Source organism: Monodon monoceros, unplaced genomic scaffold (assembly GCF_005190385.1).
Source record: "Monodon monoceros isolate NGI ecotype Baffin Bay Population unplaced genomic scaffold, NGI_Narwhal_1 Super_Scaffold_1, whole genome shotgun sequence".
NCBI classification, from domain to species: domain Eukaryota; kingdom Metazoa; phylum Chordata; class Mammalia; order Artiodactyla; family Monodontidae; genus Monodon; species Monodon monoceros.
The window spans coordinates 71,431,804-71,445,009 of record NW_021703765.1 but is presented as its reverse complement, the minus strand read 5'-3'; the positions used below and the strand labels follow the sequence as shown (position 1 = coordinate 71,445,009).

Here is a 13,206-nt window from a genome sequence, read left to right as displayed (position 1 = left end):
CATCTTTCTATATATAGAATTGACAGCTACCACCGTTTCCCATCTAAAACACTAATCATTTTCTTTCAGATCCTCTCATCTGAAAATTAATCTTTGCTTTTGTTAGATTTTTGAATAATAATTGATTGCTTTTCTTCCTTAACACAATTTTATAGCAGGTCTCCATATGCCTTGAATTTTGGAATGGACACATAGCTTAGGGAACCTAGAAGTCACTGTTTCTTCAAAGTCAGTGCTAGTTTCTATTTCAACCAGAGCGTATGAAAGTGCTGCTTTCCCTGCATCCTTGTCTACTCCTGATACTGCTGGATTTACTCCCCCACTCACTGTTCTTATTTTTTTCTTCGAAGAATTATTCTTAACTCTGTGGCATAGTAAGATTCACTGAACATTTTATTGAGGGAACATGGTCCATTTGGTAGATTTGAAGCTTGAATGTAATAAAGGTTTTTTTTTTTTTTAGATATTTTAATTTTTGTGCAAGTAAACCCATTTGTTTCCCATAGGTAAAAATATTAGTGTCATCTATCATCTAAATATATTTGGTCTTGAATCTTCATTAAGGATTAGTATAACTGGATTATATTGCTCTTGGATGAGAGATGACTATAGAAATTTAAGATTGTGTTCTGGACCATCCTAGCCATTTAGAGTTAAAATCAGCTCCAAGGTGTTTTTAATACCGAGTTAGGATACTTTCTGAAACAGCTGATACTAGCCTATGCATTTTTCATATTTGTTTTTGAAGGAATATAATAACTCATAATTTCTGTTTTCATAGATTATCTTGATAATGGTAATAATAAAATGGCAATTCAGCAAGCAGATAAATTGTTGAAAAAGCATAAGGATCTTCATTGTGCTAAGGTAAGTTCATTTGCCCTTGAGTTACTTATATTTGGTGGGTTATGTACTGTAATCTTTAAAGGGAAGAGGTGTTTAATCTCTTTAGTGACTGTGTTTTTCAGAGTATTTTTTAGGCCATTTATTTGCCTGATCACTTAAATGAAATGCCATAAAGAGTATTTAATTAAAAGCTAGCTGCTTGTTTTTTTGGACATGACTTATCTAATTTAATTATTTTATTTTCACAAAGTCCTTCCCCCCCCCACCCCACAAAGTCCTTTTAAGCAATGTTGTGCATTCTTTTTGTTTTGTGCATTCTTAATATGACTGAAATAGGAAATAATCTTTTTTTTTTTTTTAAGGGAACTTTATTTTTATTTATTTATTTATTTTTGGTTGTGTTGGGTCCTCGTTGCTGCATGGGCTTTCTTTAGTTGTGGCGAGTGGGGGCCACTCTTTGTTGTGGTGCTCAAGTTTCTCATTGCGGTGGTGTCTCTTGTTGCGGAGCACGGGCTCTAGGCGCTGGCTTCAGTAGTTAGGCTCGCGGGCTCTAGAGCGCAGGCTTAGTAGTTGTGGTGCATGAGCTTAGTTGTTCCGTGGCATGTGGCATCCGCCCGGACCAGCGCTCAAACCTGTGTCCCCTGCATTGGCAGGCAGACTCTTAACCACTGAGCCACCAGGGAAGCCCTGGCAATAATCTTTATTTGCTGATATTTTTAGTAAAATAGTTGATTCACAACCTAGGCATACCTTATAACTTATTTTGTGATTTCAAATTGTCTTTCTTTGGTTCATATTTCCTTTTCTGTCCTTTTAAAACTGATTTGTCTTTTCTTTCTATCAGGTTTTAAAAGCAATTGGTTTACAGAGAACTGGAAAGCAAGAGGAAGCCTTCACCTTGGCGCAGGAGGTGGCAGCCCTTGAACCCACAGACGACAACTCACTGCAGGCACTGACCATTCTTTACCGGGAGATGCATCGACGTATGTTTCTTTCTTTTCATTGTCTTTAAAACTGTGCTTAATTTTTTGGGTATTTCTGAGTTCTCTGTTTGTCCGATTTACTTATCACTCATGATTTGATGGATAGCAACAGGTAAAAAATGCATTAACCATGGCTTGCAAAGGCTGTAGGCAGAGTGGATATTTTACATGTATTAGGATCCTTGGATTGGAATGAGGACTTGAATTTCATTTATGACATTTTGATTTGCTAAATGAAAGAGTTGCTTTTTTTTCCACTTTTTAATATGGAAAACTTCAAACATAGAAACAGAGAATAGCATAATAAATCCCTTTGTGTCCATTTCTCACCTTCAGCAGTTATTGAGACATGATCAATTTTATGTATACCCCTCTGCCTGCCAGATTATTTCTAAGCATATCCTAGGTAGTCTGCCTAGTTTCATCTATAAATAAAGTTTTTCATTGTTGATTTCTTAAATATTTTATTATGAAATACATATCTTTAGTAATACATATTATAGAAGAATATGTTTTATGTAGCACTAGAACATTTGATTTGGAATAAATGAACATTCATAAACCTACCACCCAATTTAAGAAATAGAGCATTATCAGTACAGTCATACCTTGGAGGTATCGTGGGTTTGGTTTCACATTAAAGCAAATATTGCAGTAAAGTGAGTCATATGAATTTTTTGGTTTCCCGGTTCTCTCAGCCTTCATAGAATTAAAGAGAGTCAGGGTCTTGCTCTGGGTCAGGCTTTGGCTTAAGGGAATATTGTGGCTAGTTTGATCTTCTATCCAGACCACTAAAACTTTCTCCGTTTCACTTTTTTATCATTTATGTGTTCACTGGAGTAGTACTTTTTTTTTTTTGGCCGTGCCTCATGGCTTGTGAGATCTAGTTCCCTGAACAGATGTTGAACCTGTGTTCCCTGCAGTGGAAGGTCGGAGTCCTAACCACTGGACCTCTAGGGAATTCCCTGGAGTAGTACTTTTAATTTCCTTCAAGAACTTTTCCTTTGAATTTACAACTTGGATAACTGGCACAAGAGGCCTAGCTTTCAGCCTGTCTTGGCTTTCGACATGCCTTCCTCACTACACTTAATCATTTCTAGCTTTTGATTTAAAGTGCCAGACATGTGGCACTCTTCCTTTCACTTGAGGCCATTGTAGGGTTATTAATTGGCCTAATTTCAGTGTTGTGTCTCAAAAAATAGGGAGGCCTGAGGAGAGGGAGACAGATGGGAACGGCCAGATAGTGGAGCAGTCAGGACACACACATATTTGTTGATTAAGTTCAGGGTCTTATATGGTTGTGATTTGTGGTGCCCCCAAGCAATTACAGTAGTAACTTCAAAGATCACTGGTCATAGATCACCATAACAAATACAATAATAATGAAAAAGTTTGAAATATCGTGAGAATTACCAAAATGTAACACAGAGACACAAAGTGAGCAAATGCTGTTGGAAAAATGGTGCTAATGACTTGCTTAGTTGCTAGGTAGCCACAAACCTTCAATCTGTAAAACACAATATCTGCAAAGCACAGTAAAGGGAAGTACAATAAAATGAGGTATGTCTGTACTAAGAAGACTTCCTGTGTGTCCTTCATCAATCTCATTTCCCCTTTAACTTCCTAAGAGGGATTTGCTATCTTGAATATTTTTTATTCTCTTGCTTGTCTTTAAATCTTTATCACATTTGTTTTTCTAAGTAATACATTATTAGTTTCACTTATTTTGGACTTAACATAAATGGATTCATGCTGTACGTTTTCTGTGACACGCACTTTTCATCTAATTTCCAAGTGGTTGTAGTTAATTCATGTTTACTGCCACAGTATACTTCACTGGTTGACTACACTAGAATCTAGAGTGGAGGTGCTAGGTCATAGGGTAGGTTCAGCTTAAAGATAAACATGGTGTCAACTTATCTTCTAAATTTACCTTCCCACTAGCAGTGTATCAGAGTTCCACATGCTTGTCATTGGTATTCTTTTTTTTTTTAAATTAATGTGATATTTATTTATTTATTTATTTGCTCTGGATCTTAGTTGCAGCAGGCGGGCTCCATAGTTGCAGCTCACTGGCTCCTTAGTTGCGGCACGTGGGATCCTTAGTTGTGGTATGTGAGCTCTTAGTTGCAGCATGCCTGTGCGATCTAGTTCCCTGACTGGGGATTGAACCCGGGCCCCCTGCATTGGGAGCTTGGAGTCTTAACAACTGCGCCGCCAGGGAAGTCCCGTCATTGGTATTCTTAGACTTAAAAAATTTTGCCATCAAGCCATCATGTTGTACTCCTAAAAATATACAGCTTTTGTCAATTGTTTCTCAGTAAAACTGAAAAAAATAAAATAAATTTTTTGCCAACCTAGCAGGCAGAAAATGTTATTTTATAGTTCAATTTTGTGTTTCATTCTTATGGAAGATAAAACTTAAGAGTTGAGGTATTATATCTGATTATTTAGGGATTATGTTGATTTAGGGATATGGATTCTCTCCCAGCATTTCAAAAAAAAAATTATCTGTCCTACAAGTATTGGTTGAATGTTTTTCTGTGACAAATATTGTATCAGTCAAAGATGAAAGGTATTCTTTGCTTTCATGTTACTCATAGTCTATGAGGAAACAGATCAATAGATAGTATGTTGCATTATATATTAATAAATTGTATAAGAGCGTTATTTAAAAGATTTAAAGATGGCAGAAGGAAGCAGTGTACAAACTGGGATGGAGGAGCAGAGATCGTGTTCAGGGAAAGGATTACATTTGAACTGGGTCTTGGATGATGTTCACTCAGTAGAAAAGAGAGGAAAAGGGAATCCAAGCAGAGGGAACAGTGTTAAAGTCATGCAGGTCTGATACAGCACAGGGAATCTAGTGGAACTACAAGTAGTTTGATGTAGCTAGAGCATAAAGTGCAGGAGGGAAGAGTTTGGAAGAAGATAGAAAGGCTAGATAGATCCTGGAGGGTCTTGTACATTGTAAACGTCATGGGGAGGCCTGACCTATTCCATGCTTCATCGGAAAACACCTAAGCAAGGTAAGAGTAATGAGCAGATGAGGCAAAGCAAATACTTTCTCCTTCCTTAATGATAGGAGACATCTATTTCCTCCAAATAGGAAAAAAATTAAATGCTGTTAAGATTTGTTATACTTCAGTAATTAAAGAAAATTCTCTTTCTCTTTGTTTTAGCGGAGTTAGTCACAAAACTTTATGAGGCAGCTGTGAAGAAAGTTCCCAATAGTGAGGAATATCACTCTCACCTCTTCATGGCCTATGCCAGAGTGGGCGAATATAAGAAAATGCAACAGGTAACTTGATGCCCAAACCTCCTGGGCTGCAGGATTTTCTATTAATGTGGTTTAACTGCAGTGGTATGTGTGTCTGCATGTGTGTGTTTGCATATATGTGTAGAAGTGAATCTATGTATTTGTGTGTGGAGATCAGCCAGTTATTTTTTGTGTGTGTTTTAAAGATGAACAATTATTCAAGTTCTTTAAATGTTTTCTTTGGAAAATGTGATTGTTCCTTTGTGGCCTGATGGTATGTTTTGTTTGGTTCTGGTAAGTTGGCTTCAGATTGTCTCACTGCATCAGATTGCTGTTATATTTTCAGAAAATGGGCAGAAATCCTAGAGCAAAAAATGAACAGACTATAGAAAGATTAACTGTAAAAGTTTACATCTATTTTGTAAATTTAACTGTTTATATAGCCTGCTAAGATTTTTAAATCCATGGTGGGAAAACCCCTATTGCTTGGGATGCTTGTTTTTTTGTTTTTTTTTTTCTGGATGCAGCTTATCTGCCAGTTAGCACGTTTTAGGTGTTCATTGTACACATGTGAAGGAGCCTTATTTGGATACATTTGGACTAATAGGTGCATAAAGCTGGCATCCCAGAGAAATGAAATTTGCACTCTTAAGCTCATAAAGGGTTATGATGTCAAGCTAGAATTTTTAAAGAAATGCTTTGTTTGGGGGTGTAATGTGTTTGGAAGGCAGAGCTTTCCTACTTGGATTTTTATTTTGTCTTGTTTACTTGAAATATCAAACTATAACAATAGATAGGTAGACCAGGGAGGGTGGAAGATACTATATTAAGATAAACCCTTTCTCTTTCAAATCAGTTTTTGTATTTGCTTATGTAAGTTTTTAAATTGGAAGAGATTTTTTGGCCCAAATATAATTCTTTGAAGAAATTTTATCATTTTATTTATCATTGGAGTATTGATATGTTCTCAGGAAAAATATTCACAGATTATAATTTTTCTTTTATTGTAAAATGGGTATATATTTTTTAAATTGGCAGCACTAACCATATATACATATAAATCCTTAGTATCATTTTTACTTCTAGGAATATGTTCTTTTTTTTTTTTTTTTTAATTTATTTTATTTATTTTTAGCTGCGTTGGGTCTCCATTGCGGTGCACGGGCTTCTCACTGAGGTGCCTTCTCTTGTTGCGGAGCATGGGCTCTAGGCACGCAGGCTTCAGTAGTTGTGGCGCACAGGCTTAGTTGCTCCGTGGCATGTGGGATCTTCCTGGACCAGGGCTCAAACCCATGTCCCCTGCATTGGCAGGCGGATTCTTAACCACTGAGCCACCAGGGAAGCCCCTAGGAATATGTTTTAAGTAAAGTATATTAAATGTACATTAATACAGACAGAGTGAAAGAAATTATAGTTCACCTATGTGGTAGAAAATAATGCAACACCCCGCCCCCCCCAAATGGTACTGTGTGTCTTTATTTGTTGACATAGAAAGATATTCCCAATATATGTTAAGTGAGAAGAGCAGGTTGTAAAATGGCCTTCTCTCACGCCCTTCCCCTCCACCCTTCCTTATTAAGTATATGTACCGAAATGTTGCCAGGATATAGGGCTGTGGATACTTTCCATCTTAATTTCTGTTCTTTCTTTTTTTTTTTTTTTTAAGCATGTGTTAATTTTATGATCCCACGAAATATATTTTTGAAATATGTATTATACACACATTTATAAAATAACAAAAAGTACAAGTTCATGCAATAGCAATATTAAGGTAAATTTTGAAAAAGGGAAAAAAATAATCTACCACTTGAACAGATTATATTTTTGTATGGTTTAACTTTACATGTTGCCAGAGATATATACAATTTTGCATCTTGCTTTTTGGAGACATAGCTTTGATGTGGCTTAGTAGTTATGGTTTCTTAATATGTTTTAACCATAGCCTGCTTTTGCATTATTTTAGTCTAATATGTTGGAAGAATGGAGTCCTCTAGTGTTAAATGTCTTAGAATGGAACGTCTGATTTTTATTCTGCCTTTGTTGCTGCTTAAGGTAGTTACAGTTCTTAGCTTATATGTATGCTTATTTTGAAAGGGGAATGTCAGTCTGGGGTAATAGGTATTTTATAAATTACATGTTATGTTTCATAAGGGCTTTTGTTCACTGCTGAATCCTCACTTCATGATAAATGTTTGTTAAATAAATGAGTGATTTGCATAAACTGGTGGAGGTAGGAGGGAGGGAAGCCAGGGAATCACAAGATTTAAGGACTTCTGCCCCACAGATCATCTCTGGCAGGTAAATTTAAAACCACCTTGAATAAAGAGTTGCTAGTCATTCATATGGTGACTAGACTTTCCTTTTTCTTTAAGTGACATTCCTATTCTCTGAGTCACCAGTTTGCAGCCATGTTTTTCAAATTTCTCTCTGGTCAAAAGTTTTCTGTAGCAGCAGAATGCTATCACCTATAAGATAGTAGGGTGTGGGCATGAAATTTCTCTTTTATGTTAAAAGTTCATGTTAATTTAATATTCTGTTCCTTTTTATTTCTGTGTGTCATTATAAAAATGTTTTCTTTCCCCAAGTTATCAAATAAAATTGGTTTTCTAACACTTTCCATTTCATTTCTCCAGTTTGGTGTTAAGAGCAGGGACCTCAAGCCATTCTAGACTCTCCTTCTCATCTTCTATGTCCATTTTGTCTCCAGATCATCTTGATTCTACCTCCATAGTGTCTTTGAGGTCTCTCTCTTTCTGTCTCTTTTTTTTTTTGGCCACGGGGCTTTCTGGATCTTAGTTCCTGGATCAGGGATCAAACCGATGCCCTCATCAGTGGGAGCTCGGAGTCCTAATCACTGGACTGCCAGGGAATTCCCTGAGGTCTCTTTTTCTATTTGATCTACCTCATCCTGGTTTAGTTCTTTATTGCCTCACCTCTTATTTTTCCCTATTTTCTTTCTTCACGGTACTGCTAAAATACTCTTCCTAGAAGAGTATAGATTTATACATATCACTCGCTTACTCTGTATAGACTCCTTTTGGAATGCCTTATAACAAAGGTACCTCTGTCTACCTTTTAGCCCTTTTCCCTTCTCCTGCTCTTAATTTTTTGTTTCAGCTAGATGTCCTACTTGTTCTTGTCAACATATATCTTTTCTTTCTTTAATGTTTTTGTTTAATTACTCATTTTGCTCCTACTTCAAATTGATTCATTCACTTATCCATTCACCCCAAATAATTGTATTATTTGTATATGTATTCTTACCCCCCATCTTTGCCTCTAGACATTCTGTTTCACCTTCAAGGTCCATCTGAAAGACTGCTACTTTGGAGAACGCTCTTCCCTACTTTTCCTTAAAAAAAGAAAAAGAAAGGAATAAACAAACATACTAACCTTGCCTTCCTTGGAAACACCCTAGTGTGGTGTTTTTGTATAGGGTGTTTTTGTTTTCCTTTTTTTTCTTTGGCTGTGCCACTTTGCTTGTGAGATATTATTAGTTCCCTGACCAGGGATCGAATCCGGCCCTGGCGGTGGAAGTGCCGAGTCCTAACCACTGGACCGCCAGGGAATTCCCTGTATAGGATGTTTGTTTTTATTGCCAAGAATATTTTAGTCGTTTGAATATTTGTCTTATCTCTTTCCCTTGCTTTTAAGTGCCTTGGGGATCGGGACTCAATCTTTGTATCCTTGGCAGGAATAGACATTTCCTTCCACTTAATAGGGGCTCCATGTATTTTTTTCAAGTGGATTGAAGATAGGCAAAAGATTAAAAAATAAAATAGTAACTGTGATAATTAGCTGACAGAGTTCTTAGCATTGATTACTACTTGGCAATTATGGACAGATTCTCAGTTTTACGTGAATAGATCTACTTTGCTCCTTTGTGCCATGTTCCTACTTCTAAGTATTTGCATATTATACATTTCACAATGAGAGGGTTCAGTTCTAATTAATGGTATATTGAAAGAACCTGAATATTTTCCTAACCTAAGAATTATTTTTTGAATTATGTCAGAGTAATTTTGTCTGATTTTGAAGTTTAAATATACTGTGTGGATTTCTTTGTTTTACTGTAACTGATTAGTGCAATGGCTTCAGTAAAGTTTATTGATATACATTCATAACCCAACTTTTGTTTTTGCTTGGTAGTCTACCAGAACTATATTGGATTGCAGTATTCTCTAGGAACACTGGGTCTTCAGTTTAAGAAAATCTGATTCAAAAGGTGAAATATCATTCTTGATATTGGGATTACCTCTATTGTTATGCTGTAGAGAACACCCATCAAGTTACTAGGCACTTACAGTAACCAGCATATGTAAACATGTTGCTATTTTCCTAGGAAACTTCTTGCCACATGTCTAGGTCATTAATTACCCTCTGTATGATGTTTTCTAAGTTAAGTATTTATGGCTCTCTGTCTTTCAGGCTGGCATGGCTCTATATAAGATTGTCCCCAAAAACCCTTACTACTTTTGGTCTGTGATGAGCTTAATAATGCAAGTGAGTATGGCATTCAGAATGGGATTGAGATTTGTTTTTATTTTTGTATATAGTAATTGTCCTTAATGTGTCCTCTGAACATCTTGGGTAATGTATTGTTGCAGCATGTGTCAAATAGGGATGTGACATATTGTCAGTTGATTTTTTTGAGTTGAAGAGTTTTAGTATTCTTTTTGAGTTGATATATTGGTTTATTTGTGTGTAGCACAGAGTGTATTTCCTCTGAATCTTAGATCCATTACTGGGTTACTTGATCAAGTATGAGCCTCGAAATGTTTGATATTTTAACTTGAGGTTTGTCTTTAAGGCACTATTGTTGGTTGTTGAACGGATCATTGAACTGGGTGACCTTGTTTCATCACTTCAGCTTTCTGAGCCTCAGTCTGCTCTTTTGCAGAATGGAGATGCTCATCTCCCAGAGCAGCTATAAGTACCAAGATAAGACACTGTGTATGAGAGGATGGGGAGAAAGGAGTTAAAATGTAGCAGTTAAGAACAGAGAGGCTCTGGAGTTAAAATGTAGGTTAAGAACAGAGAGGCTGTGGGTTCAGACAGGTCTGCTTTCAAACATTGGCTTCACCATGTCTCTTGAGCTGTTGGGGAATCTTTTAACCTTAGTTTAACTATAAAATAAGCATAATAGCTACCCTGAAAGGTTGTTTTCAGGGGGTAAATGAGCTCTGAGCAGAATCTTTGGCAATGTTAAAATGATTAATACCATGCTAAGGTAACTGTAGCTAATAGTAAGCCATACTATAAATAGAAGGAATTGGCATTTTCCTTCTAATATGTGAAGGTCTCAAGAAGACATCTCAAAGGTTTTTGACTCTTCAAATACCTGGTACCCTTTATATATACTAAATAGTATAAACGTATCCCCTCTTAACATATTTCTAGAAAAAAATGCATGAATGGTCTAATATTTAAAAGTTAGGTCATATTGTGGAAACTATGTATTTCAAGAATGCATACGATAAGAATCTTTAGTAAAGAAATCTCCTATAAAGCAAACCACTCTCAAGTTCAAATTAGGTCTGATATTTGACATAGTGGGTTGATAATTATGTGCCAGAGTCACAATAATGGTCTGCATGGTAATAATATAAATAGTGCAAACATTTTTCTTTTCTCCTTTAGTCTATATCAGCGCAGGATGAAAACCTCTCAAAAACGATGTTTCTGCCCCTTGCTGAGAGAATGGTAGAAAAAATGGTAAAAGAGGACAAGATAGAAGCAGAGGCTGAAGTGAGTAACTTAAGCCCCACTTTGTATTTGCATGTTTTTGATGTTGTTACAATATTATGAACTGTTGCTTTATTCCATTTAGAGAACTGGGTCCTCACTCTTGCCTTTTGTGTAAATGTGAAGCTTTGGAACTCCCCAGCCTAGGTATAATGAGTGAGGTTCTAGCATGTTTCCAGAAAGTACTCTGCTGAGATATAGATAGGAGAGATACTATGGTCTGATTCTCACTGTTAATTTCATCTTATTTGAAGATATAGTGTTCTTTTCTGTTAGATAGCTTTTTAAAAACATACAAATGACTTATCTTTTTATTATTGAAAAGTTTCAATGATTGCACTTCTTGTTTGTTTGTTTTGTAAGGTTGAACTTTATTATATGATCCTAGAACGTTTGGGAAAGTACCAGGAAGCCTTGGATGTCATCAGAGGAAAATTAGGAGGTAATTTTTAGAGTTTTCTTAAAGTTTTTTTTGTTTTGTTTTCCTATTTAAACATGACATTTTATTGTGGAAAATTTCTTCCACATACAGAAACAAAGATATAAAGACTTTAAAAAATCACTTGCGATCATTTTAGATTCTTTCAGGTTTTTCTGTATTTATTTTTTAAAAATAATTTTTAGTTGAAAATAATTCATGGGGACTTCCCTGGTGGTACAGTGGTTAAGACTTCGCGTTTACGATGCAGGGGGCCTGGGTTCGATCCCTGGTCAGAGAATTAGATCCTACATGCCACAATTAAGATCCCACATGCCGCAGCTAAAGATCCTGCATGCTACAAGGAAGATCCCACACGTGGCAACGAAGATCCCATGTGCTGCATCTAAGACCTGGCATAGCCGAATGAATGAATGAATGAATGAAAATAATTCATGGATTCAGAAAATTCAGGGAGTATGATTTTACCCCAGATCTCCAACCCTCTGCCCTGTACATCCTTCTCCAGTTACCTGTTCTGTATATCCTTCTAAAGTAGTATCTTTCCCCTCCCCCTTCCCTTTTTTTTGTTTTTGGGGTCCTAAGTTTTACTTAAGAACTCATACAAAATATTCCAGATAATTGAGGGTTGTTTTGTTTTTTTTGTTTTTTTTTTGATGTGGACCATTTTTTTTTAAAGTCTTTATTGAATTTGTTACAACATTGCTTCTCCTTTATGTTTTGGTTTTTTGGCCATGATGCATGTGGGATCTTAGTTCCCTGACCTGGGATCAAACCTGCACCCCCTGCATTGGAAGGTGAAGTCTTAACTACTGGACCGCCAGGGAGGTCCCCAGATAATTGAGTTTTAATCCTCATCTTCCTCCTCTTCTTCATCTTTTTTTTTTTTTTTTTTAAAGAAATTTATTTATTTTTGGCTGCTTTGGGTTCTCATTGCTGCACGCGGGCTTTCTCTAGTTGCAGCGAGTAGGGGCTCCTCTTCGTTGCAGTGTGTGGGCTTCTCATTGCAGTGGCTTCTCTTGTTGTGGAGCATGGGCTCTAGGCGTGCAGGCTTCAGTTGTTGTGGCACGTGGGCTTCAGTAGTTGCTCGCGGGCTCTAGAGTGCAGGCTCAGTAGTTGTGGTGCACGGCTTAGTTGCTCCGTGGCATGTGGGATCTTCCCGGACCAGGGCTCAAACCCGTGTCCTCTGCATTGGCAGGCGGATTCTTAACCACTGCGCCACCAGGGAAGCCCCTCTTCTGCACCTTGAGTAGTCTGAAAGTAATGCAGTTCGTAACTTTCTTTGCTGTTAGCAACTACGCGTAACCGATCACATAGGTTATTCTTCTTCAAATATTTTATGGTGAGATATTTCAAATACCTTTTGGAAAAAGCTACCTCAGAAGTTACAGTAATCTTGCTTTTGCTTCTTTCGTTTGTTACAACACCTCCACCAAGATTCTCAGCTTTTCCATTCACTTTGATTCTCTCCTGAAAAAACTGCTCAAAATTGGCAGCATCCATGATTCTATCTTCTACAGGATGGGTACAGTCAAGAGTAAACTTCAGGACCTGCTTCTTTTTTTTTTTTTTTTTAAATTTAATTTTATTATTATTTTTTTGCGGTACGCGGGCCTCTCACTTTTGCGGCCTCTCCTGTTGCAGAGCACAGGCTCCAGACGCGCAGGCTCAGTGGCCATGGCTCACGGGCCCAGCCGCTCTGCGGCATGTGGGAACCTCCCGGACCGGGGCATGAGCCCGTGTCCCCTGCGTCGGCAGGCGGACTCTCAACCACTGCGCCACCAGGAAGGCCCCAGGACCTGCTTCTTTTTTTTTGCCCCCCCTTTGCCACAAACTTTCTACCGGGCGCCATGGTGGCAGCGGAGGCAGAAAGGGGCCCCCCACTTTTTTAAACCACAATTGAGAATATACTGTACCTTGACCCTAAGAGTAAT

General features: G+C 37.3%; 1 protein-coding gene across 3 annotated transcripts in view; it reads left to right on the top strand.

The window, feature by feature from the left end:
- The first annotated feature begins 786 nt into the window (after window positions 1–786).
- The window catches only part of NAA25 (N(alpha)-acetyltransferase 25, NatB auxiliary subunit), a 62,607-nt gene continuing 50,187 nt past the window's right edge, over window positions 787–13,206 (top strand). For 2 of the 3 annotated variants that reach the window (XM_029224217.1, XM_029224203.1), the window contains exons 1-6: window positions 787–867; window positions 1,691–1,829; window positions 5,012–5,130; window positions 9,517–9,591; window positions 10,729–10,836; window positions 11,197–11,275. In XM_029224217.1, the coding sequence (XP_029080050.1) occupies window positions 808–867; window positions 1,691–1,829; window positions 5,012–5,130; window positions 9,517–9,591; window positions 10,729–10,836; window positions 11,197–11,275 (580 nt within the window). In that variant the 5' untranslated portion in view covers window positions 787–807. Of the gene's footprint in view, window positions 868–1,690; window positions 1,830–5,011; window positions 5,131–9,242; window positions 9,314–9,516; window positions 9,592–10,728; window positions 10,837–11,196; window positions 11,276–13,206 lie in introns of those variants that run through there. The other variant, XM_029224210.1, reaches the window with a different exon arrangement.